At 51.0% G+C, this 26,115-nt stretch overlaps 4 protein-coding genes across 9 annotated transcripts in view; 2 read left to right on the top strand and 2 right to left on the bottom strand.

Annotated features, from left to right (window-relative positions):
• Positions 1–321: 321 nt before the first annotated feature.
• Positions 322–3,454, top strand: Sdr39u1 (short chain dehydrogenase/reductase family 39U member 1). The gene is made up of 6 exons (XM_004864067.4): positions 322–420; positions 693–799; positions 879–961; positions 1,405–1,526; positions 2,277–2,420; positions 2,707–3,454. Exons 1-6 carry the CDS (start codon positions 405–407, stop codon positions 3,117–3,119), a joined length of 885 nt encoding a protein of 294 aa, XP_004864124.1. The 5' UTR covers positions 322–404; the 3' UTR covers positions 3,120–3,454.
• Khnyn (KH and NYN domain containing) lies at positions 1,890–20,860 on the bottom strand. 3 transcript variants are annotated; one of them, XM_087197035.1, is made up of 8 exons: positions 18,749–20,860; positions 11,626–11,843; positions 10,021–11,126; positions 9,740–9,870; positions 9,556–9,652; positions 6,983–7,090; positions 6,675–6,776; positions 1,890–6,142 (listed from the first exon to the last, which is right to left on the bottom strand). In XM_087197035.1, exons 1-8 carry the CDS (start codon positions 18,858–18,860, stop codon positions 5,893–5,895), a joined length of 2,124 nt encoding a protein of 707 aa, XP_087053161.1. In that variant the 5' UTR covers positions 18,861–20,860; the 3' UTR covers positions 1,890–5,892. The 3 variants fall into 3 exon arrangements, 1 of the variants encoding a protein (XP_087053161.1); XR_015445751.1 differs by having other exon boundaries at positions 5,971–6,142; positions 6,525–6,776; XR_015445752.1 differs by having other exon boundaries at positions 6,090–6,142; positions 6,908–7,090.
• The window catches only part of Cbln3 (cerebellin 3 precursor), a 24,666-nt gene continuing 11,284 nt past the window's right edge, over positions 12,734–26,115 (top strand). The window contains exons 1-3 of one of the 2 annotated variants that reach the window (XM_004864073.4): positions 12,734–13,797; positions 14,244–14,363; positions 14,652–18,256. In XM_004864073.4, coding sequence (XP_004864130.1) covers positions 13,498–13,797; positions 14,244–14,363; positions 14,652–14,849 — 618 coding nt within the window. In that variant the 5' untranslated portion in view covers positions 12,734–13,497 and the 3' untranslated portion in view covers positions 14,850–18,256. Of the gene's footprint in view, positions 13,798–14,243; positions 14,364–14,651; positions 18,257–26,115 lie in introns of those variants that run through there. The other variant, XM_087197036.1, reaches the window with a different exon arrangement.
• The window catches only part of Nynrin (NYN domain and retroviral integrase containing), a 21,180-nt gene continuing 15,972 nt past the window's right edge, over positions 20,908–26,115 (bottom strand). For all 3 annotated transcript variants that reach the window (XM_004864075.3, XM_021243861.2, XM_021243862.2), the window contains one exon: positions 20,908–25,547. In XM_004864075.3, the coding sequence (XP_004864132.1) occupies positions 22,697–25,547 (2,851 nt within the window). In that variant the 3' untranslated portion in view covers positions 20,908–22,696. The remainder of the gene's footprint in view (positions 25,548–26,115) is intronic.

Genomic DNA, 26,115 nt, shown 5'->3' with positions numbered 1-26,115 from the left:
AGCAGTGAGAAAATAAAATAGGTCGAGTAGAAAGATATCCGTAGTGCTACTGGCCCACCAAACTCAGTGTACATCCAGAATTCTGTGGTTTCAGGAGCTTCGAATTTTAGGTATACGGTTTTGTTGGTTTGTTTCTTTAGCAGGATTGTTACCGCACTGCCCCATTCCACCTACTCCTGCTCTTTCCCCGCCTTCTGCCTCTCCTCCCCGGGAAACGGGAAATTTACAACCAATCTTCACAAGCGCTTCCGGGTCCCTAGGAAAGGCCACGCCCCGTCTCGATTCGACAATTTCGGTTCACGGGAGCGCGTACCCAAAAGTCGCATGCGCAGAAGGTCGAACCGGGAGGTGATGGGAAAGGTGTGGCTTTAAATCTTGCGCAGGCGCGTTGGGTCCCGATCGCTATGCGGGTGCTAGTGGGTAAGGGCGAGCAGAAAGAGGGATTGAGGGGCGGGCTTAGCCAGGGATTGAAGGCAGGGAGCCCTTGCCGAAGGGGTACTGGCTTTGACCGCCTCGCCCAAGAAGCTGAATCCCCCTAAGTCCTGTGACTTGTGTCACCTCTGTCCTCGGGGAGGGGTAGAAGTCGGGGAGAAGTGGAGTCCAGTGGGATGGCACCAGAGCTGGGGCCCACAAGCAGGGACGCAAAGCGCCTTCGTGCACAGTAGAGTATAGAGTTTGTATTCTCCGATCAGGTGGCGGGACAGGCTTCATTGGGCAAGCCCTAACCCAGCTGCTGAAATCCAGGGGCCACGAGGTGACCCTGGTCTCCCGACGCCCGGGGCCCGCCCGGATCACGTGGGTAGGCGGTCCCTCAGGAATGGGGTGGGGGTGGGGGGGCCGGCCAGGTCGGGCGGCGGGCACCGTGCTTTCTCTGGCAGGAGGAGCTCGCCTGGTCGGGGCTGCCGAGCTGCGATGCCGTGGTCAACCTGGCCGGAGAGAACATCCTCAACCCTCTCCGAAGGTCAGCGGGGCCCTAAAGTGGATATCCTCCAGAGCAGAGGGAGTAGAGGGTCCACTCCAATGAGGACCTGCGAGCTGTGGATAATAGAGCTGCTGCAAGGGATTTAGCTCAGTGGTTCCTCGGCCTGCTTCGAAAGCTCAAGGTCCCGAGTTCGATCCCCGGTCAAAAAAAAAAAAAAAAAAATCTACAGAGATAATGGAGCTGCCAGATTGAGAACTAAACCTATATCCCGGACTGCTCCTGCCACCCACGCGCCCACCTGTTCGCCTGCCCCGTTGATTTAAGTCCTCAGGAATAACACGATGCTCAAGAAAGATACATCTTTTCTTCTGCAGTAGATATATTCCGAGTTTTGCTAGAAATTGACATGGAATAGGCCCCAGGGATAAAGGCACATGTGCATGTATGTATTTAGTGACTTTTTATTCCATTTTTTCCTGTAGGTGGAATGAAGCCTTCCAAAAAGAGGTTCTCAGCAGCCGCCTGGAGACCACCCAAATGCTAGCAAAAGCCATCACCAAAGCCCCACAAGCACCCCAGGCCTGGATTGTAGTCACAGGCGTAGGTATGCCCCTAAAGCACCAACCTCTCACATTAGCCAGGGGAAAGGGGGTGCCACAGTGAGAGGGTAGCTCAGGCCTTATAGCTGTATACACCAGAGTGCTGATCTTTTCCAGACATAGTAGCTTCTAGGTCCTCAATCCATGCTTGTTACTCCTGCCCTCTGTATTTTTACTCAGAAATGGAGGCCCTCAGAGAAAGATGAGGGAGGGTGCTGCTCCTAGTCCCAGGGAAAAGCCCACCTGTTCCCAAGTCCCTTGCTTACTGCACCATAGCTCCTTAGGAACAGAGTTCCTAATTTTTGTATGTCACCTTTGGGACCAAATAATTAATTATGTAGTGTACATAGAAGCAAGTACTCGAAGTGTTTTATTCATATTACATTTAATCTTCACAACAACCCTATGAGGTAGGTACTATTATTCCCATTTTAAAGATGCACAAATTCTAAACAGACAAGTTACATAACTTGCCAAAAGTCACAAAGCTAAGAAATGACAGAGCTGAAATTAAAACTCAAGCAGTCCGGCACCCAGATTTCTGTTCTTAACCACTACACTCTAGAAGCCTGTGAGTGAGGCTGCAGACAAAGGAGTTCACAAAAGGAACAGGTCAGGTCATAGAGAAGCTCGAGGGGGAGAGGTGTAGAGAGAGATCCCAAGGACACAGAGGGTGAGGACAAGTGCAGCCTTGACTGCAAAGGGCCAGGCAGGACACAGACACCAAGAGCAAACGAGTGCTCTTCCATTGACAGCTTACTACCAGCCCAGCCTGACTGCAGAGTATGATGAGGCCAGCCCAGGAGGAGATTTCGACTTTTTCTCCAAACTTGTGACCAGATGGGAAGCTGTAGCCAGGCTTCCCGGAGATTCTACACGTCAGGTGGTGGTACGCTCTGGTGAGAACCAAGGATCTTGGTACCAGACAGGGTGGGATGGCTTCTCTGGGCTGGGGAGGGTAGAGTGGAATCAGGGAAGCTGAGCTTAGAGAGTGACAGGATGCTATCATTTCTGGACAGCCTGCAGAGGGGAGAATAGCAAGTCCTGAAGAGTCACACTCCTCAACTCTGGGACAAAGCTGAGTCCACGTGGGGAGAGAATAAGGAAGGGAAAACAAGAATGAGACATAGTCAGACTGCTTTATAGCTGAGGGTCCTCCCTGTATCACATACCTGCCTATTCTAGGGGTTGTGCTGGGCCGTGGAGGTGGTGCCATCGGCCATATGCTGCTGCCCTTCCGTCTGGGCCTGGGGGGCCCCATCGGCTCAGGCCGCCAGTTCTTCCCTTGGATTCACATCAGGGACCTGGTAGGAATCCTGACCCATGCCCTTGAAGCAAACCACGTGCAGGGGATCCTCAATGGAGTGGCTCCAGCCTCCACCACTACCAGTGCTGAGTTTGCCCGAGCCTTGGGTGCTGCCCTGGGCCGCCCAGCCTTCATCCCTGTCCCCAGCACTGTGGTACAAGCTGTCTTTGGGCAAGAACGTGCCATCATGCTGCTGGAGGGCCAGAAGGTGGTCCCACGGCGGACACTGGCCACTGGCTACCAATATTCCTTCCCAGAGCTGGAGGCCGCCTTGAAGGAAGTCGTAGCCTAAGTAGAAAAGCTCATGACAGGAGGCCAGGCCTGTCCCTTGACAGAGGCTCCCTGATTAGATACTGTGAATAGCCTCGGGTAGTCCTCTACCTGAGAGATCCCATCTGGTTCTTTGGGATTCCTCTCCCATTCCTCTCTTCCCCATTGTTCTGTCACTCCACCTTATTTAACAAATTCTCCAGTCTCAAGGCTGTATCTCATCAAGTTGGGACTTGAACCTCTTTGAGTCCATGTAAGAAAATTTCCAAGTTTGGTTTCTCTGTGTCACATTGTTGCCCTAGTTCTTTGTGCTATGTAGAGTGCTCTGCAGTTTTGGCAATAAAGATAAATTATCCAGCTGGCTTCAGCTCATCTCTTTGGCCTAGATTCTCCTAGAATTTATTCAAAGACTGTCATTCTAGATTACTCTTTTCCCAACACAGGGTTTTTAAAATTATAATAGGCAACAGCTCTCCTTATCCTTTCCCTTCTTGGTCCCTCTTTACCAAAAGGGCTGATCACAGGTGTAAGGCATGAAGTTACGATCAAGATTAGAAAACAAGAGGAATGATGAACCATTTCCAGTGAGTTCTGTGGTCACCCTGCACATCTGTTCAGAGTACATGTCATCAGGAAGCTACCAGAGGAAGAGAGGAGGTCCCATGCAGGCCAGCCTTCAGTCTATGTCACGAAATGGCAGTGAATTTAAAAAACCACCAGATGTTGGTCTCACTTTATCAAGCTGCAGCAGGACAAATCCAACACCTAGGCTTTGCCTCTCATCTGAGTGGAGCCACCTCCATGTACCAGGATCCTCAGCACAAAAGTACAGGAGATCCCTCTGACCTACCATACATCCACCATCGTGGAGAGTGGAAAGGGCAGGGAACCAATCATGGGCTACAAATCAACCCTGTCACGAAAAATTAAGTCCCAAGTATTCATCTGGGACCCTTTTCATCGACCTAAAGTTGTGATGTCTGCTACAGTTTAACCAGAAGTAGTTTATCAGCCCCCAGTTTGGACCATATTATCCAAATCCCTTTTTTTCCCAAGGTACTATGGGTTGAGTCACTGCCAACTCCCTGACCAGGCAGGTCACCACCATGCATGCCTCCAGTCTAGGTCAATACTGACTAGCAATAAAAAGCACCAGCAGACCAAAAGGCAAAGACACTGGGACCTGGGGACCCTCCTCACTGTTCAGCTCTTCATGCCTGATTCCCTGCTACCCAGGGAAGAAATCAGAGCCTAAAAAGGATCTTAGTCAGGGATATGCTGCAGGGCCCGAACAGAACAAAGCCCAGGGGCCCCTATCCTACCTCTTACCTAGGAGTCTAGGAAGTTGACTGTTCCTAGGGTAATGACCAGCCTCAAAGGTTACAGAAAAGCATATTTTAGGCTACATTAGAGGAAGGACTACCAATGAGTACTGTCCCTGTAAGGAATGTGCTACCCTCCAGGTGGTAAATTGCCCAGCACAGAAGGAATTCAAGCAGATACAAGGCAATGACCTGTAGGAATTAGGATGGAGACGGGATGTCATGTGTGTTAGTGGAGTTAGTCTGGTGGCCAATCAGGTGCCTTCCAACTCTGATTCTTCATTTTCCAGATAACCATTTCATCTACATAAAGCTTCTATAGCCCATCTCCATACATATACATGCACACCCGGGCATACGCACGTACACACACAAAGCAGAAGTGCCTCACCTTATGCAGCCTATATCTTTGTAAAGAAAATGTTAGCTCAGATCACATTAACATCATGGCAGAGCATGGCTTCATGAATTTCGTGAATATTCCCAGTGCTTCAGCAAGAGGACCGAACCAGGGACTTCCTGACACATTTGTTAATCTGTAAACAAACACTTGATACAACAGGAGAGCTGCCATTTGTAGGAACCCTGAGAGTATTTTTGGTAATGCATTCACCCTAACTTAACTCTATTTTATAAATGTGGGTTCTGAGGGTTGCCCAAAAGGGACATAGCCATTATTTGGCACGTTACTCTGAGGACACAGTGTTAAAATCTAGGGCCTGGTACCTGAACATGAATGACCCACATCTCCATGAGAGCAAAGTTTTGATTATGGAGCCTGTGCAGGCACAGGCAGACACACCTGAGACTTGGTCCAAGCACATGTCCTCCAAGCTTTCCTCTACAGTTTCATTTCTCCTCCCAACAGGCACTTTTACTCTTGATTTATAGGCAGAAGTAAAGGCTAAGCAGCTCAATCAAAGCCATAGACAGGCACAGCTGAAACCAGTCACCCTCTGTCTTCTTCCTCAGCTCAGTGCAACCCAGCCTACCTAACACTACAGCCCCTCAAGGGCCCAGCATTCCTTCTGACACTACCAAGAGACGGCCCTCCAGTCATCCAGAGCAGCATCCAGGGGGAGAAAGGCTTGGCTTTTTTGCCAGCCCTGGATTACCCTAGCCTCGACCCCAAGTCAGCCAATGGTCCATCTCCATGACTTACCCTTTCTAGCAGCCCCTTCCTATGGAAAGCCTGTGCTAAAGCAAGACTGGGAAGTTAAGGATGAGCAGAACCTCTTGAGAGCTGGTTTGAGTTCTGCTTTGAGTTTTGGTCACTTTATGAACCTGTCCCCAAAATGCCTGGACAAAAGCTTTCCCTTCACTGGAATCCTCTTCCCGGTCCATCCCTGGCCCAAAGAACCAACTCACAGTGGCTCTGGGCCAGAGCCTGAGCAGCACAGGGACTCTCACAGAAGGGGATGGGCTGGGGGAGCCTGGGGCTAACAGGGCAGCAGTCACACAGGCAGGGAAGGCTCAAAAGTTGAGGCTCAGCAAGGCCTCAGACAGTTGGTTAATGTCCCGGCAGTATGGTTCCCGCTGCAGGATGAAGTCCACCTTGTGATCCTGACCCCCAAACACCTCCAACAGCTGGCGCCGGAGCCGCTCTGTCTCCCGGGTCTTCCGAATGCCACCACTGCCTTTTTCCTCTTCCCTCCCCTGCTGCTGATTACCATATCCTGCAAAGCCCTTGGAAGGATGCTGAGCCTTAGAAGACAACTGTTTCCTGGGAAAAAGCAGAACAGGAAGAGTTCAAGAGCACGCTGGAGGGAAATTAGACCTCAGTGGACCTCATCTCTCATCATTGCCTGGATGTAACTGCCCCCGATCCTGACTCAGGGGAGCAATCCTGAAGTTCCCAAATCTGGCCACAGAGTGGCAGTGTTGACCAACTTCTGAAGAGACTGGCACACTTCAAATCAGAGGAACCCTGTCACTATTAAAATATAGTCCTAAATTAATCTCTTAGTGGTCCAGCAGAGGGCGTGCTGAGTACGACTGGCCATCAGTACAAGCAACCATCTTCCAAATAACTCCATCACACTGATTAGGAGAAACAAGAAACAGGAAATTTCCCTTCCAATTAGGAAGTTCTGTGTCAGGATTACCTGGGAAGATTTTAAAGGCCAAGTCCAGTGTAACTCAAAACTACAGCAGAATTAAGTTGGCCCAAACTGAGGCCACACTCCCACCTGGGTCTTCAGGCCTGCAGAGAGAGAGAACAGGGCTAGGGGCTCCCTGCAGAGTTCAGGCATTACCTGGCTGGCTTCTTCAGGAACTCATCCAGAGTGGGTCCATTTCGACCCAGTGGGTCATCAGGGACCATGAAGAGGTTTCCCACGAAGGTGAAGGGCAGCAGGCTAGATAAAGAAAGAAAAAAAAGTGTGGTCATAGGCCCTTGTCCACCCCTAGACAGTTGAGACCAACACCACCAGAAGCTACTGGCTACCATCCCTTGATGCCACTTCAAGCCCCTTCCCAGAGTTCTCACCCAGTGGCCAGAGCAGAGCTGGTTTTAGAGAAAGGTCTGAATCCGTGCCCTATTCTCAAGGGAGAGCTCCCTCACCGCTCTCTGATGATTGCCATCCACTGGTCAGACTCCTCCGCCAGGTCCCGGAACTGGTCGTTGGAGACAATGATCCCACTGGTCTCCTCAGCCAACTTCAACATGAACCTGTCTCAAAAGCCACAGCAGCCGTTCTGCATTTCTCCAAAGCCCCACCCCCAACCACTTCTAGTGATGGAGATCTGGCCCTCCATGTCACCTTGACCCAGCTACAGGTGACTAACTGGATACAGGTGCCAGGAGGCAGAGGAAAGATGAATCCAAAGTGGCCTCCCAGTAGCATCCCACCTGCTCATAACAACCCTTCACCCAACACTTGTGCCTCCTTCCTGAGAAGCAAAAGATCTAGCTCTGACTCCATCTTCCACCCTACCCCACCATCCACAGATCCAGTACGTTCTCCTGAGAAGCCTTCCTTTCTGCCCCTTCCTTTTAGTCCCACAATCACCACCACAGTGTTCAGATATTACAATTGCTTATCATTGCCTCCTGAGAATTCACCCTCCTCTCAGCATTCACCACCCTGCAGTCCCTCCTGACCTCCAGCAAGAAAGCGTGCTCTTCCCCTACACAGAGCTCTTCCACACTTGCCATTCACCCGCCAAGTAAAGTCCACATGCCCACCCTGGCAGCTACAGCCCTCTAAATCTGGCTCCAAGCCACCCTTACAGCCTTATCTCTCCCTGTATTCCCTAATGTACTCTCAACCCCAGTCCAAATTAATGATCAGATTACATCCTGCTCTCTCTTAAGACTTGCCCTGTGCTGTCTTCCAAGTTTCTCAAACTATTCCCTCCATCTAGACAGTGTTTCCCAAAACTTGCTGATGAAGAGAATCACTAAGGGTAATTTTTTAAAATAGATCCCTGCCTCCGACTTTGGTAATTCTGATTCCACAGGGGAGGATGCACTCAGTAGTAAGTACTGATCTTCTAAGAGCTTTAGAAACCAAGAGATTCAGCCCATCCCACATCCTCCTCAACCAACAATTCACAAACCCTCCCTTCCTACAAAACCCAAGACAAGGGAGGCCTCCCTTCCCTCCGAGTTCCTGGAGTATTTGATTTATAGTTTCTTTTGGCTCTTTGAAGTCAACAATCTGGTCTTATTCTGTTTTCCTTCTGAAGGCCATCCACCTAGTAGTAAATGTGCAGTTGGTATTTGAGGGACTGTGGTATAAAGGGGATAGGAATCAGGTTTAGACGTGAGAAGTGTCTGGCTCTGAGTTTCCATCTGGGAAACAAATTAATAGGATAATATAAAAAGGTATTCATATATATGTGGGACCCAAGAGGCATGTTCTGGTTAAGCATGTCTTACTACTACTACATTATGTTGTATGTTCTGCAGTGTTCATCCAGCGGCCTGCACTTCACACCACTGTGCTTAATCACTGTTACCGGGCAAAATTTCCAATTTGTATGGTGTTATCTGTTCACCAGGTCCTACACAACTGCCAGACACATTCTCTAAAATTCATTAAAACTGTGTAAGTCTTCAGTTTCAATTCTGTTTCAGTGCTGGTAAGGAAAGAAGTTTCCATATCTTGGAGGAAAATATGAGACCTAGATATAAAACAAAGTAGCACTGGGAGAAAATGAACTGTGCTTTTGTAGAATACCCTTTACTTAGAAGGGGTACCAGGTAAGCATTTGAAAAGACAAATATATAATCACTATGGTTTGAAAACATTTTTTAAAAACTGAAGAGTATCCTAAAGAACAAAGAACTTTTGGTGGTAAAATTTTTAATTGGTTAATTGGCTTTAAAAGCTGCACATTTCACACACCTTGCATCCACACTGTGGCCAAAGTAGGCCCTGCTTTTTTTTTTTGGTTTTAAAGCATCTGGCAGCTTTGAGGTCTATTCTTTCTTTGTCACGGTAGCTAACTATTCTTACCCTATCTCTACATACCTAAAATAGAAGTAAGATTTTATGCAACACTTAATTAGATGCCTGCAAAGCAAAGAGCCAATGCCACTGGACTCTTGCCTAGCACCTTGTGTGATGCAAGCACACACTTGATCTTCTTTTGCTGGTCACAAAGAAGGTAAATGAATGGAGAAGGACTCTGAGGTTAATTCACTAGGAGATGGACTCATATACAATCTCAATGAGTAGTGCAACTTGAGGCTCAAATTCAGATCTTCCGGTTCTAAGTCCAGTGATCTTTCAAATAAACCATGTTTTATACAGTCCTATTATTCACAGATTGTGTTTCCTCATTTTACTTATTTTGAATGTTTACTTTGGTTTTTCCATAATGTTGGAGGGAGTTTCTCTACATGTTTGAAAATTCGGATTGTAAGAAGGCACCTGTCAGCTATTCCTGTCACCAGCTTTCCCACTTTTCCATTAAGCCAGTATTTTCTAAATTGTTGTTTGGTTTGATAAAGGAAGAATGAACCTGCAGGGCACGTTTACTTAACCAGTCATAAGTGCAGATGGAGGAAGAACTGTCCACCACTGAAGCTTAGAGACAGAGCAAATGGTGAGAGGCTGCCATCTCTCCCTCACTCTCCCACTGGGCTCCTTGAATAATCAAACCGGGGGCCAAGAGAGGAACAAGTACCTGTCATCATAGGAGGAGATCCTCTTGCCATCCATGACTCGAGAGGGGGTGAGAGAAAGCAGGCTGAGTGAGTATAGCTTTTGCAGGAAATGAATCTCTATTAAAGAAAAGAAAAATAAACAGGGCTGACCTCGAGGTGGAAACAGAGTCTATCTCAGGACAAAGATGACCAGGCCCAACTCACCTCTGACCTTGCCATCCTTACTGAAGCGCCACTGAGGCACAAAGACAGTGATGTCACGATGGCCACGGTCCCAGAAGTACTGCACAGCAATGGCAATACCCCGGCTGGAGAAATAGTGCTGCAGGCCATGCCTGCAGTGGGAAAGGGTCAGCACTCAGGACCCAAAGGAGGGGTCTGGCAGGCTGGCTGCAGGCCAGCCCCTCAGCATATGTCCCCAAGGTAGACAAAGACCTGTGTCTCATCCTTCCTCCCCAGGACTCTGAGCCCCACCAGGTACTCACACCATGGCCACATTGCTGCCGTCAATGACAATATGGCGGAGGTCCGGCTGGCCGGGTACATTGGCAAGACACAGGGTGAAAGGATCCTGCAAGGCCTCTTGAAAACGCTGAGTGCCAGTCACCAAGTTGCCTCCACGGGTGCCTCGTTTCCATGGAGATCCTCGACCTCGAGCCTGCTGCTTATCTCCCCTGTCTCCTAGATCTCCCCGGTCTCCACAGGGCCATGGGGGTTCAGGCGCAGGTGGGGGGCTAGGTACTCTCAGAGGTGAGGCTTCACCATTATGGAGCCGCTGGAGGAGGGAGGCTCCCCGGGACTGAGCTGCCTTCTGAGAGTGGCCCTGAGCACCGGGAGGCTCACACTGGACACCAGATCCTCCTCTTTGCTGAGGCACCCCCTCCTTCCCCAAGGCCATTCCTTTCAGGAACCCCATCTCCCCTGTCCCTCCACCTGCTGGCTGTGACCTGAAAGTCACTTCTTTCTCCCAGGCCTCTTCCCCAAGGAGCTCCTTCCACCCTTGATCCACCTCCCTGAGACCACCCTGTTTCCCTCTATTCTCCACAGTATGACTCACTCCACTTGCCCCCCTTGATTCTCCCTGCCCTACAGATCCAGCATCCAGAGATTCCCCACCTTCACTCAGAGAAGGTCTGACTCCCTGGTGCAGAGCACCCAACAGGCCTGGGCTCCTCCCTCCCCATGAAGCGGGTGTCAATGGCCCATGCCCCCTGGATGCCTCCTGCACCAGACTCAGTAGCTTCTCCTGGACAGCCAAGGGCAGCTGCAGCAGGGCCTCTGTGTGGGTATCCTCCCAGGGCTGCAGCAGGGCAGAGAAGTCCCTCAGCACTCCAGCACTCTGAGAGGTCATGGGGTAGGACCCTGGCCGGAAGTCCACTAGATCCTCTACACGACTCTGAGCCATGACAAACGCCTCTGTTAGCCCACTGATCATCAGCGAGCCGGGTGCCCCAGGAACCAGATGGGCTGATGTGCTCCAGGCCAGGCAGTCAAGGAAGAACCCCTGGGCTCCCAGGAAGATGCAATGCAGTCTGGGTGGGTAGTGGATTTCATTCTGCAGTTCCGGGCTGCAGAGACCCTTCAGGTACTCCTGGGAGGAGGTCAAAAAAGGAAACTGCTGGAAGCCATCCCCTTCCAGGTCATTGCTCCCCCACCCCCCCACCCCGAGCTCCAGGATGCCTGGAGTATCCAGGTGGATAATGCTACTATTCCCATTTTATAGATAAGGAAACTAAAACTCGGATCTCAAGACTGGCAGGTGGTGGAGTCAGTCTAGAACCCTTGCTTGACACCACTCCTCCCACCCCACCCCCGTGAATTCCTTGGCAGGGCCACTAGCTCAACGGATTATCTCTGCCCTCCCAAAAAGCACACAATGATTCATCAAGACAGAAGCTAGGCTGTCACAGCAGAAATGAAACCAAAACTCCAGACAAACACAGAGAGAGAAGTCCCTCAATGCTTAGGGCACTGAGGCTGCCCCGCCAGTGAAATAACCAAACAGTGGAGATCCTCCCAGGCCCCTCCTCCTGCTCTGCCTCCAGGGGGAGGGCTTCCTGGCTCCCTGGAAGGACGAGAGAGGAGTTCACCTTGGCTCGGCCGACGTTCTCCTTGGAACCCTCCAGCTGCAGCCAGATGTGGGGGTTCTCCGGACAGTCCTTGGGGAGGACGCTCACCCCCACGCTGAAAATGCGCTCCAATCGGCTCTGCTGTGCCCGGACCTTCTCCTCTGCTTCCGCAGACACCGTAAAGCGGTCAGGAGTCGGGGAGCCAGCCCCCCAAGTAGGCATGGCTTCTTCCCCTAGTCCTGGAAGAGGAGAAGGCAACTGTGAGCTTCATAGTCCCCGCAACCCAAATCCTCACCTCCCGGCCCACACCCACAATCAACAGGTCGCACTTAGTTACGTTTCTGGTAAACAACCCCAGGAGGTAACAAGCATCTGAATCCATCTCGGTGGTAGGGAAGGTGTCAGATTCTCGGAACGCAGGCCTCTTCTCCCGAAGAGGAAAGAGATGGTAGGAAAAAGGACCACAGACCGGAGCAAAAAGGGTAGTGGGCTCCAGCCCGGTCTGGAAACCACAAACCACAAGAAGTGGACTGGTGAGAAGAGTCTCCTCCGGGAACTCAGCAACCTTCGGGTCCAAGACGGCCTCTCCAAGACGAATCCTTACCAGGAGCGTGAACTGGACTGTCCCGCGGGCCCCGGATCGCCCATTCCGAGGCTCTGGCCACGCCCACCCCTGCCTCCCCCGCTCCGGGCATTGCTGGGGGCGTCGCTGGCCCGCTCCCTCAGCCAGGCGCCCCACCCGGGCCCGGGGGCCGGGACTGTCCCGCCCACAGCCGATCGCGGCCTCAGGCCCGAGCTGGGCCGCGCAGCCCACCGCAGTCTCCCGCTCCCGGGCGCCGAGGACGGGCGCGCCTACCCGCCTGGGCCGCCGGCTGGTCAGGAGATCCCGGGACCCCGCTTCGCCCGTGCCCCCGGCCCTGGGGACAAGGGCAGGGGGCCCGAATCCAGGCGGGCCTTTCCGGGCTCCTCACCCAACGGGGCCCTCTCTTTACATCTCAAACTGTGTTTTGAGTCACTTCCTGGCCTGGGGCGGAGCCAGAGCAGCTCCTCCCCGGCAGGGCCAGTGCGGCCTCCGATCCAGCCCGGCTGCGCGCTCCCTCCCACCCGGTGTGGCGCCGGCCCGCGGCTCCGCCCCGCGCTCGCCCGGGATCCCAGGCCCCGGAGTTCTGGGCGCTCTGCGCAGTTATTTTCTCGGGGAGGAGGGGTCACTCGTTGGAAGTTGACCTCTTCGTGTGAGAGTGTGGAAGACCAAAGAGAGAAAAAGGGATTGGTCCAGGGTCACAGGGTAATGACCCTCTTGACCCAAGCACTTTGCACCAAAACAATCATGGGAAAGACAAGGGCACCCCCTCTTCCAACAAATGGAAACATCTCAGAATGGCTGAGGATGTGTGAGGGAGTTTGAAGAGGAGAGGCATGAGAAGGAGGAAGGGCCTGCAGGATACAGACATCACACCACGTACACACCTCACCACACATACACGCCACACCACGCACACACACACACAGTTCCCTGTGGCACCAGGACCAGCCTCGGGTGCCACCCCGGGCAGAAGGGCTGCCCTGGAGCTCTGCTGACCCTGGATCTCTGCATGAGCCCTCCTGTCCCGTCCTCATTCCTTTTTTCCCTCCCAGGGCCCAACTGCTGTCACTTCATGCTCTGCCAAGAAGGAGGGAACTGCAGTGACAGCGGGAGTAACTGAGTGGGAGGCAGGGCAGAGTCTGGGACCTAGGGAGGTATGAAGAGGGAGGTGCCCAGGCCAGGTGACAGAGACCAGAGAGAGAGCAGTGGAGTTGGGTGAAGGGTGGTGAAAGCCGAGGCAGAGTGGAAACCAAAAGCAGCAGAAAAGGGGCAGAAGGCCGGGGTACTAGAGGCTGGCAGGGCACTCAGCCATGTTGGGAGCATCACGACCTGAGCTACCAAGTCCCTTACACAGCCTGGGGCTGCCTTTGGCCCTAGTGCTTCTAGCTGTGAGGGCTGGCTGGGCCCAGGAGGGGTCGGAGCCTGTCCTGCTGGAGGGCGAATGCCTGGTGGTCTGTGAGCCCGGCCGAGCTGCTGCAGGGGGCCCAGGGGGCGCAGCTCTGGGAGAGGCACCCCACGGAAGAGTGGCATTTGCTGCAGTCCGGAGCCATCATCATGAGCCAGCAGGAGAGACCGGCAACGGCACCAGTGGCGCCATCTACTTTGACCAGGTAATCCCCCCGCCCCAGACCAGGGGACCTATTAAGGACCTGGAAAACTGACTGTCCAACTCCACTTTGCTGTCCCTCCGACTTTAAGAAAACAGCTCCCAGGCTGGGAATTTAGCTCAGTGGCACTGCGCCTGCCTCAAAAGAGCAAGGTCCTGAGTTCAATTCCTGGTACCAGGGGAAAAAAAAGGAAAAAAAAAATCCCTACTTTTTCCCCTAAGATGGCCGGCCACTGATCATTTCACTTCCCTTAGGCAAGTGTGCTAGCGCACGTGTGCGCGCACACACACACACTCACACACAAACTTTGCCCTTTCTTACCAATACTTTTGAATACTGCACTTCTGTTCACCCTCCGTTTCTTTACTTTTCCCCTGCCCCACGCCTAGTGCTACCCTGATAAGCCACAGGCATCCCTCAGCCCCATAAGCAGGATCTGCTTCCCCTAGGTCCTGGTGAATGAGGGTGGCGGCTTTGACAGGGCCTCAGGCTCCTTCGTGGCCCCTGTCCGGGGAGTCTACAGCTTCCGGTTCCATGTGGTGAAGGTGTACAACCGGCAGACCGTCCAGGTGATGAGAACTTGGGCCCCAGCTCCCATCCCCAGCTCCAGAGGGGAGGGAGGAAGTATCAGCAGAGCCCAGTGCTCAGCTTCCACTGACCTGTGTCCTGGGGGCCAGGAGCATGGGAGGAAGGTCCTGCCTAGAGAGGGGAGGATGTGCAGAGTCAAACTCTGCCCGCCCCCCTCAGCCCACCTGGAGAGCTCATTACACCCAGATTCCCTAGAGGAAGCCCTTGGGAAAGTGAAGGTCCTAAGCTAAGGGCTGATGAATGGGCACTAACTGGGCTCCCCTCTCCAGGTAAGCCTGATGCTGAACACATGGCCCGTTGTCTCAGCCTTTGCCAACGACCCTGATGTGACCCGGGAGGCAGCCACCAGCTCTGTGCTGCTTCCCTTGGACCCTGGGGACCGGGTGTCCCTGCGTCTGCGTCGGGGGAATCTTCTGGGTGGCTGGAAATACTCAAGCTTCTCTGGCTTCCTCATCTTCCCACTCTGAGGGCTCACGCCTTTCAAAGACAGAAATGTACCCCCTAATTACTGCCTTTACCCTCCCTGTGCCCAAGACAGCATCCTTGGGACAAGAAAGACATCATGCAGGTTGCCTGTATCCCACCACCTTGCATGAGACCCCATGCCAAACACCCAGAGAAGAGAATAGAAGAGAAGAGCTGTGGGATCCCTTGGCCTGGCCCTTCTCACCCCACTCCCATGCACAGGTTCCCTCCCAACCTCCCACTGCATCTCTGTGCTGTAGCCCTAGGCCCAGGGCAAGGCTTGGCAGGGACGGAGGCCCACAGCACTACTTTGCATTCCCTGCTTCTCCTGCTCTCCCATCCCAGCTTCATGCTCAGTGCTATTTGGGGACAGGTGGCAAAGGTAAGCCTGGACAGGCTCCCACAGGGCCCAGATGGACCAGCCTCAGAGAACCCTGCAGTCCTTCCTGTGGGCAGCGCCAGCACTGTGGATCTCAGCCCACGCCACCGTATGGTTGGGGCGGGAGGCTCAGCCTCCAGCAGAAGTGTGGGTAGGGCTACAGAGCAGTCCAGAGTCTGCAGCACGAAGGGGGCATATGCTTAGCTGGTGCATATTCTACATGTGAGATATGATCATAAAATATGGAGAATGTTTAATTTTTTTAATTATCACAGTAAAAGACACATTGTTATTAATCCCCTTCAAAATACCCCACACACACACAGCAAACACACTTAGCCCATCATTCTTGCCACTTTCTGAAGCAGTTCTGGGTGTCCTCTTTTGTGAGTGTCCTTTGTTGCACTTCATGGCTACCTTGATGTCCTAAATAATTGATTCAAAACATTTACTTTTCATGGTCGTATTTTCCACTATGGAAAAGAGGCAGAAGTTGCCTAGAGCCAGATTCGGTGAACATGGAGGATGAGGACAGTTTTTACGAGCCTGCCTTTCCGTTGGCCAGCACTAGGTGGCAGCATTCACCGTACTTTTAATCACCTCCCATAAAGACACTCAAGAAAGAGGACTTTTTCGGAACTGGTTCAGAAAGTAGGGAGGACAATGGGATATGTTATGATTTACTGCAATAATATTTTTAAATTCAAAATTGACTGTGTATTTTGATAAACTCTTGTATATACCAGAAGCAGGGATCCTGGCTGTCCATTTGTGCCAGATCCCAGATGGACTCTGTCCTTACCTTCTACCAGAGACTTGAGGGTGTGTGTTTGCTCTAGCCACAGTAGAGCTGAGAGCTGGTGTACAGAGCTGGAGATGGGAGTCGAAGGTCACACAGGGACCACAGAACACTTCAGTGACCATGTGTCCTCTTGCTTAGCCATCTCCTGAAACTGCTCTACTTTAGAAGTCTCAACTTCGATCACTTCACATTCTTACTGCCACCTCTTCCACTGAGCTTCTCACTGAGTCACCTTCCCTGTACCTGTTCCAGCCTGTCCCCAACACCTCGCTGCTTTCTCCTCATCTGTGCTATCATATTCTCCTTCTTAAGCTTCCTAGTACCTGGAATTCCATGATTCATCTCTTCAACTGCTCACCTGCCAGTATCATAAATTCTCTGTCTCCTATCCCACCATTCCATTGATCCATCATGGATGCATCCATCAATACATTAACTAGTGAACAGTAGTAGATAAGACACCAGAGGCTCACTAGAGAGAGAGGATGCAGTTTGAACCAAGGGCTACAGATACAAGCCGGTATGGTATGTTGTTGAGAAAATATATGTGAAATTACATATTACAGTCAAACAAAAAGAATTTAATAATGTTCACATTAAATTGGAAATTCCAATGTAAATCTATGGTTTAAAAAAAAAAAAAATAGAAGGCCGGGGATTTAGCTCAGTGGTTCCGGTGCCTGCCGCGCAAGCACAAGGTCCTGAGTTCAATCGCCGGTACCAAAAATAAAAAAATAGAGCTGGGGATGTAGCTCAGTGATAGAGCACTTGCCTAGCACTGCCTAAGCACACATGAGGCTCTTAGTTCAAGCACCAGCAATACACACCACCACCACCATGTATGTAACGTTTTTGTGTGTAAAAGAACAACTTAAACAAAATAGATTATATGTGTCTCATCTGCAAATAAAGAGTTCAGGCAGAGCCGGGGATTTAGCTCAGTGGTTTCACCGCCTGCTATGCAAGCACAAGGACCCGAGTTCGATCCCTGGTACCAAAAAAAAAAAAAAAAAAAAAGGGTTCAGGCAGTTCAGGCACCAACCCAGGGAGATAGGATAAGAAATATAGTCCTTATTCCTGCAGCCACGTCCAGTTGTGAGTCAGCCATTAAGGAAGAAAGGAAGAGTCCTCGCTTTGACAGCACATATACTAACATAGGAAAAAAGGAAGAAGGGATATTGGGTGACTAAAAATTTTTTGAAATGTAATTATGCTACATCAATTTGTTAATATTGATAATAAAGTTGTAGTGCTTTCTATTGCTGTGTAACAAATTACAGCAAAGTCAGTGGCTTCAAACACCATCTTTTTATTATACCAGTTTCAGCAGTTTGAAGTCTTGCAGAGCATAACTGGATTATCTGCTCAAGGTTTTACAAAGTCAAAAGCAAGGTGTAGTAGTCAAGGCTGCCTTCCTTCCTAGGGTGGAAGAATCCACTTCCAAACTCATTTGGAATTCAGTTTCTTGTGGTTATAGAACTGAGATTCCTAGACTCCTCTACTTTCCCAGCAACAACTGCAGCCCAGGCCTCTCTCAAACTTTGAGTCCCTCTGACCCAACATTCTGCCACATCTCTCTGACTTAAATGGAGAAAGTTCTCTGAGATTAAGGATTCATGTGGTTAAATTGGGCCCTCCCCAATATCCAGAATAATCTCCCTATCTTAAAGTCCATAACCTGAGTTCTTTATGCCTTTTGCCACATAAAATAACACATTCACAGGTTCTAGGGATTAGGACAGGGACATGTCTGATGCATCTGTGTATCACAGTCTTTAACTCACAGATGACACCTCCTAGAGAAAAAGCATGCAGTACAATGCACTAAATGCATGGAAAATGTGCAGCTTGGAAATTCCTATGATATGCCAGATACATACTGGCTCAGATTTTAATCATCTTAAAAATCAAATCTATTTTCAGGTTCCAAATAAGAATTCATTGATTATTCTAACTTTTCATCAGCACTGATTTGATTTGAGATGATGTTCTTCTGTCTGACAGCCAAATTCAAGAATTGTTCTGAAGTGAGATAGTATCCATCTCTAGAGTCAACACCCACTTTTATAATGGACTTAAGTATACTTTAAAATTTGTATGATCTTTGTAATGATGGCTTTGATTTACTGAAATGTATGAACCTTTTAGTGGACTTGATATATTAGACTGCAGGGTCAATTGAAATGTTTAGGAGGATTTGATTAAATTTGTAATCAGCGTTAAAACAATTTGACTTGTTTAGTTTGTTCGTTATTTAAATAGGGTTTACATGCTTAGACAGTTTTTGCTTAAGAAGGTTTGTGAAACACGGAGATTAAATAATAAATAAATCACAAGTGGTGGTGAGTGTTCCTCTGCAGGTGCCAGAAGCTGCTCAGACTTTGAGGATCCTAAAAGTAGAATTCAACTGCCCACCTTGCCTATGCCCATGCCCGGGCAGCTTATTATGACAGAGAAAAGTTCCACTGATGAAAGATTCCCCATGGGTCCAAATCCATAACCTCCTGCCACATCTCATCCTCCATATTCCAAGCAATTCTCTGATTTCCTTTGCCAGTTTCTTTCCTCATCTTCCCCAGAATCCAAATGTGGCCTTCTGTCCTCTACTTCAACCTTTTGCAGCACTGGCCCCATGGACAGTAGACACCTCACTTTCTACTTCACTGAACAAAACCAGCACCCCTGGCAGGAACCTTTCCCTCCATCACCCACGAACTCACCTTCCTTCTCATCTCTGCTTCTTCCTGTCTGGTTCAGCAGAAGCTGAAGTCGCCCCCTGGTCAAGGTGGCTATCTTCATCCGCAAGCCACGGAGCCCATTCCCTTCAAACATGCTCTCCACTTTTACTTTTCTCTGTACTCACTCCTTCCCTTCAGCACTTAAACTTTAATATTCAAGACTTTCAAATCTAAAAGCAAAAAGAAGAGGTTTGGCAGTAGCTGTAGACATGGAGACACTCGTCCTCAGCTCAATATGCCCTTGCATCTCACCTCTTTCTTAGATCAAATGTCTTAACAAAAATATCACTAACTGCTCACCTGTTAGTCACTGGTAAACTCTGGCCTCCACTGCTCCACCTAAGCTGCCCTCAGCCAATCACTCACAGTTTCCTGTTACTAAAGTCCACAGATACTTCCTACTCCTCCTGCTGCTCAGTCTCTCCCTAACATTTGACCTTCTTGCCCAGGCCCTCCTAGGAGGAGTCTCTGCCCGCCATGTCCCCACTGTGTACTCCCTGGGCTTTTCTACCACCTCCCTGCCCAGGCCCAGCTTCTTTTTCAGAATTCCCCACTACTGCCCTTCTCTTAAATACAGGTTTCCCTTATTTCCTCACACACTGGATATTAAATGTCTTAGTTACTTTTTTCATTGCTAAGACAAAATAACTAACACCCAAAGTTAAAGGAGGAAAGGTTTATTTCAGCTCACAGCTTGTAGAGATTTTAATCCATAGTCAGCTGGCTCCAAGGCAGGGTGGCACATCAGAGAAGCATCACAGAGGAGAAACAGTTCATGGAATGGCAGGCAGAAGGCAGCAAGCAGGCAACAGAAGCAGCAGCAGACAGCCAGCCTGCCTTTCCCTTTTAAACCATCCAGGCTGCCATGCTTTTGGGTGATGTCTCTCAGAATTATGCTAATTCCAGTCAGTGAACTAATCTAGTACCACATACCCTTAATCCTAGTATCACATGCCCTAGATCCAGCCAGCTCTGAAAAGCCCCACCTATGAGTGCATGAGGCTTTGGAGGACATCTAGATATAACCCATAACACTATCTTGAAGTCAACATGCTACAATCTGAACTTAAAGGCTTTGCTCACTATATCATTTCTCTCCCTTGTTCTTTCTGTGTACATGTGGAACTTTCCTGTCTGCAAGCCAGAAACCATCCCTTCTCCTCAGCCACCCCTCTCTCACAACCGCCACATCCAGACACTCACATCCAGTGGTTCTGTTCATTGCTTTCCCATCCACACTGGCTCAAAACACCATTATCTCAGCTAGATTTCTATCAAAGCTTCCTAACTGCCCCCTTGACCTCTAGTTTTCCCCCTCTCAATGCTTTCTCCATTTGGAAGTTTTCATAGTGATCTACCTAAATGAACTGCACTGCCTAAAGCCCTTTAGTGTCTCCCAGTGGACTTCAGAAAGAAATCTACATTTCTTAACGTGGTTTGTGAGGTCTTTCACAATCCAGTGATTGCAATCACTGCTGTTTCATCTTTTACCATCTACAAATTTGTGACAATCTAAAAAAGAGTACCCTTGGGGGAAAAGTGTATATCGTTTGAGTCAAAATTTAACAGGACCAGGAAAATCATTCTTAGACCCAACAGTGGTAAATCAAGATGATTTTAAGAGAATTATCTTAATCTGGACTACCTTGAAATGGGGAAATTTTAACTGACACCATACAATGCATTAATCAAAGGAGAGGCCATACATTAAGGGGCGGGTGGGGTAACTCTAACAAGATGAATATACTTGTGTGAGAGGCAGTGTGTATAGTAGTTGAGACAGTGGGTACAGGAGACCCCATTCAGATCCAACCTCTCAGCACCTGCACCTGACCGTCAGTGCACATGACCTTCACCAATCTGTGCCTCATTTTCTTCATCTATAAAATGGAGATTAATATTATCTGCCTCACAAGGTTAGAAAGCACCTAGAACAGTATCCGGTGGCACAGGACAAGCACTCAATATATGTAAGTTGCTGTCACAGTGCAGATCTGTGCACGAACAGCCTGAGCCAGGTGATCTTGAAAAGGTGCTATCAAGGCCTTAACAGCAGCCATACCCCACAAACACTTCCACCCTAATTGACTCTGAAGCTAAAAAAAAAAAAAAAAAAAAAAAAAAAAAAGACCAACCATTAGTTCTGGTTTAATTCATTTATTGACAAAATGAAAATGAAATTCACTTAAGAGAAAGGTATAAGATCAAAGTTGTAGTTAACAGGGAAAATGCACACAGCACAGGGGTGGGAGAGTGAGGGTGGAAATACCACTAGGGAATTGGAGGAAGAGGAAAAGGAGCAAGCAGGAGTGAGCAAATGGAGTTTATGCTAAAAATCCTACTGTCAACCTTTTCAGTTTCTCCTCTGTCACCCAATCATTCATTCCTGGATAGGATTAACAACTGGAATGGATTTAAAGGTAATATCCAGGTAGTTCGTCTACAAGAGTTGGAAAATGACAGAATGGATAAAGGGGAGAGTATGGGTATAGAATTTTGAAGGATTCTCTTGCTTGAACCTGTTGCTGCAATCCTTCTCACAGTGAACTAGGAGTCAGGAACTTTAATCCTGGTCCCAGTTCAGCCACCAACTATCTATGTGACCATGAGTAAGTCACTTTGGGCCTCTTTCCTCTGCTGTATAACAAGCAAATTGGGCTTGATGCCAAGTTCTGTCCTGACTCAGCCTCTGAAGAAATGAAACTACTCAGAGGCAGAGCCAGGGAGACACTGCTGGCCTTCACCTGGAGACCAGCTGTTCAGCAGCAGTTCCAATGCAGAGGGCTAAGTGTAAGCACACACACACCTATAAGAGCTCACTTACTAAGAGTGATCTCTGCAGAGAACAGCTCTGGGGGAGCTAGGGCTTCAGAGGACTGGGGGACAGGAGGGGCTTCCAGACAAAGCAATCACACACTACGTGGTGTCTAAGAATACAGGGGACAGTGGCGGTGAAAAGAGGAGGGCTGTAGGCTTTGGGACGGGGTTGGTCAGGATTGGGAGGAAAAGAAACATCCACACCTGGCTGTGGGCCAGACTGCTCATTTCTGATGCCCTCCCCTTTAAAACAGAGGCAGAAGCCCCTTGATCTAGTAGAAGCAGCTCTTCAGGTAGAGATGCCATGCTTGGCATCTAGATCCTTAACCCCTTCCCAGCCAACACCATCAAAGTAGGGGTCAGGAGTTGTCTCCATCAGCTGGAGTCAAATGAGGTAGACCAACTTATCCCACCCTGCCTTCCCATGCTGACAAGTGGGTGACTGGAGGCCAGCCAACCTCCCAACCTGAGCCACTGCCCCTGAGGCCAGCCCTTCCAGAACAGCAGAAGCAGCCAAGCCTGCTCTAAGAAAGCTGGCCTTCAGGCTAAAGAGCCAACTGCCTCCCCACTGCCCGTATGGGTTTGTGTCAGTGACAACTCCAAGGGCAGAGGCTCCCCAGGTGCACAGGTTGAAGGGAGGTGCCACATTCTCGGTTCCTGTTGGGAAGAGGACTGTAGTTCCCAATTATGAGCCAGAGCCTCACTATTTCATGGTTAAGACAGCTAGGAATAAGACGAGGGGCGGGCCGGGGGAGTGGTTTGCAGACAGCACACCACACCCACAAGTGTGAAGGGGGAAGAGGATACTTGGGGAAAAGACTCTGAGCCTGGCCTACTTTAATAAGGAGATTTTCTACTCCCCAGTGTAAAATCACCACAGGCTCATATTTGACAGCCTTTGGCAAATTCTCCAAATACCCCAAACTGGGGCTGTTTCCATGGGAACACTGGTCCCTAGCTCAAGGCAACTCAGCAAAGCTTTAGGAAGCAACTTCTCTACACAAGGCACAACAGAGGGCTCCCAAATGGCTGAGAGCACTGCAGGAGGCAGGGGGAGGCCTAGCAGCAGAAACCCAGGACTCCCTGGGTAGGGGGCTCCCCCAGTGCTCCAGCTCATTGCTCCAAGACCTTAAAGGACAGGGGTGTGCCACTCTTGGCAAAGGGCTTCATCAAACTGCTGGGATAGATGCACCCCAACTTCTCTGGGGTTGGGAAGCCCCACACCCTATAGAGGGACAGGCTTAGCCGGTCCCCAATATAGAAGGGACCCACCCATTTGGCACTGCTGCCATTCCTGGGGAGAGACAGCAGGAGGACCTGGTCACCCACGTTCCACTCCTTCTCCTGGCTCTCCTGCTTGAAGCGCCTGTTGTCAGCCTTCTCAGTGCCTTTTTCAGCCCCCCTCCAGTGGAGCTCCAGCAGCTCCCCAATCAGCTGCAGCAGGAAAACATCCATCTTGAGCCCTTCAATGTTTGCACTGCTCATCTCCCACCACAGGGGCTCGGTCAGCCTCCTCTCAGCCCCCGTCAGGACCTGGAATGGCGTGGCCTCTGTGGAAGAGGCTCTGAAGGCCAGGTGCAACAGGGGCAGAGAGGCTGCCCACTTCCTGCCATGCAGGAAGATGAACTCCTTTAGGGCCCTCTTGAATTCCCAGTAGGCCTCTGAGCTCACTAGGCAGGGGAACTGCAAGTCCCTACTCAGGGAGGTCACCTGGGCTCCCAGGGCCAATCCACAGCTCACCAGGACATGCCGAGCAAACTGGGGGCCCTGGGCCGCCTCCAGCCTCACAGGAACGCCCCACCGTGCAAACACATGCTGAAGCAGCACCTGGGCCACCGCCATGTGTGTGTAGGGTTTCAGCGGGAACGCCTCCACCCACCGGGTGTTGGGGTCAGCCACGATGAGCACATGCCTGTGGCCCTCCTCGCTTACGGTGAGCGGCCCCACCACCTCGATCTGCAGGTTCGACCAAGGGGCAGTCGACCTGAGGGGCCAGGGGGACTCGATGACCTTCAACTCACTGCCTGTGAGATTCCGGGGGATGCAAAACAGGCAGCTCCTGCAGTAATCTTTCACATGCTCCTGCATCCCAGGCCACCATCCCAGCAACTGCAATTTTTTGTAAGTCTCCTCTGGCCGCTGGTGGGCCCCCATGGGGATGTCATGCACAGAGAAAATCAGATCCCTCCGGAGCTGCCTTGGGACTACCCAGACCTTGGGCTTTTTATCTCCCTTGAACATAAGCAGCCCACTCTCCTTGTCAAGGCTGAGTGAGTGAAAGGCAGAACTGAAGGGGGAGGAGACAGACAATTTCTGCCCAGCACGAAGTTTGGCAATGATATCAGCCAGAGTGCTGTCACTCAGCTGCAATGCCAACAAGTTGGGCCTCTTGCCCATGGTATGGGAAGTCACTACAGGGACCGGCACATCCTTTGGCAAATCCCACCACTGCCCACTTCCTTGGGCACCCTGCTTGGCCAGGTTATCCACTGTCACAGCAAACAGAGAGCTCCGGTAGGAGGTTCGGTAGATGAATGGAAGAGATGAAAGGCCAGAGGTGAGGGATATAATGTAGGAGAGCAGGCTTGGGTGAGGTAGTGCAGCCCCATCAGAGGAGAGGAAGCCCCGGGCCCTCCAGAGGGGCAGGAGCTCCCAGAGGAGGCTGAAGATCCAGTTGCAGTGGGTGAGGAAAACCACAGGGAGGTGGGACTGGCCACATCGCTCCAGGCCACAGGCCACGGCTGCCAGGTGGGCATAGGTCGGGGTGTAAGGGGAGCAGGAAAAGGAAAGGGAGACCGGGGGACTGGTGGGAGACAGGACATAGAGGCCAAAACCAGCACACCACTCATCCTCGCGGTAAAAGCAGTAGCCCGACATGTGGATGCAGACAAAAGTGGACAGGTCAGAAAAAGGAGGCAGAACCTGGAAGAAACGAGGCATGGAGGAAACAGGTGTCAACAGTCGGTTTTCCCCCAGCAGGCCCTGGAGAAGGGCCAATTCCAGGGCCCTCTTGCCTCTGTCCTGTACCAAAAGGGACCATCGAATCAACCATGCTTTGGAGACCCGGCAGCACTCTGGTGCCTCAGGAGCCACAGTGGTCCGGGAGGCGTAGACAAGGTGGAGGACCACTGGGTCATCTCCAATACAGTGGGAAAAATGCTTGAGGGCCCAGGCCACGGCATAGGGGCTGTCCCCGCCTGACTGGGGGCCCTCACTGTCCTCATCCGGGAGTAGGGGCTTCGAGGTGTAGGCGATGGGGTGCTTCTTCCCTGAGTGCTCCTGGTAGAGGATGGCTGTCAGGGCCACCTGGCTCACTGTCACCTGCAGGCGGAAGGGGAGCTGGCAATTGGGGGCTGACAGACAGAGGGCAGACACCAGGGCTCGCTTCAGGGCCAGGAAGGCCTTCTCATGCTCCTGGTCCCACACCCAGTCTGGCTTCTGCTTGAGGAGGCTGTGCAAAGGGCCCATGAGGGCTTCGTAGTCAGGGATGACATCCCGGTGGGAGTCCATGAACCCCACAAAGAAAGACAGCACGGTGAAGTTGCTGGGGGTGGTGAGCTGGGCCAGCTGGGCAAGAACCTGCTGGCAGGGAGCCTTCCCATCCCAGGGGATCCCTAGGTACGAAGAGGCCACCCCAGGAAGGAGGTCAATGTCCAGGGCTCCATCAGGGGGGTCGTGGAGGCTGAGGCATTGGAGAATTTCCTCTGAAAGGGAGGGGCACTCAACTCTGAACACTGAGGCCAGGAAAGAGTCCAGGTCATCCTCCTCAGCCCACCCTGGCATTCCCTGCCCCTCTCTCCACTCCTCATCTTGCCTCTCCTCCTTCTCCTCTCTGACTTCTTCCACATTCTGTGGACCCTCCAAGGGCCTAGGATCAGTGTCATCCCTGAGTTGAGAGATGCTGGCTGAGCTGGGTGGAAGGGTCTTCCACACCTTCAAGAAGTTGCCAATGTCTGTGTCCAACCTACAAAACAGGTGGAAGAGGGAGAGGGGACAACCCCACCCCCAGATGTCATCCAAGGGAAAAGATATACCCGTGGATGCCCCACAGAGCCCTGCCCCATTCCTAAATGTCTCCAAGGCTGGGCTGAGTGCCAGTCCCCTACTTGTATAGCAAGGGCTCCATCAGGCCCTTACCTGTGAATTCTTGCTCTATCTCTGCATCTGCCAGAACTTCAACAGAAAAGCAAAACTGCATTGAGCAAGATGCGTTTACCCTAATTTTAAGCCAGTGGTTTGATAAGAGGTGACTGGCAGCTCACAACCTAACCCCAGAACAAGCGCTTCATGGGGAGAGCAACACGGGAGGAGAGCCCCACGCACAAGAGGCAGACCTCAGGCTCATTTCCAAACTGGAGAAGTGAGGCTGAGGGCCAGGCCTGGGGAGAAGCACCCTGTCCAGAGGATCCCAACCAAGGCCTGCTGCTGGGCCCAGGGTACTTCAAAGTGGGCAGCAAAGTAGTTGGGAGGGGATGGAGGCCAGAGAATCAGTGACTGCAAAGCTATTCTCCTAACACCAGCAAAGTAACCTT

This window comes from Heterocephalus glaber, unplaced genomic scaffold (assembly GCF_053883595.1).
Source record: "Heterocephalus glaber isolate CG9 unplaced genomic scaffold, H.glaber_assembly_v1.0 deba00001662, whole genome shotgun sequence".
NCBI classification, from domain to species: Eukaryota; Metazoa; Chordata; class Mammalia; order Rodentia; family Bathyergidae; genus Heterocephalus; species Heterocephalus glaber.
The sequence above is the reverse complement of the archived record's forward strand: the minus strand, read 5'-3'. Positions and strand labels throughout refer to the sequence as shown.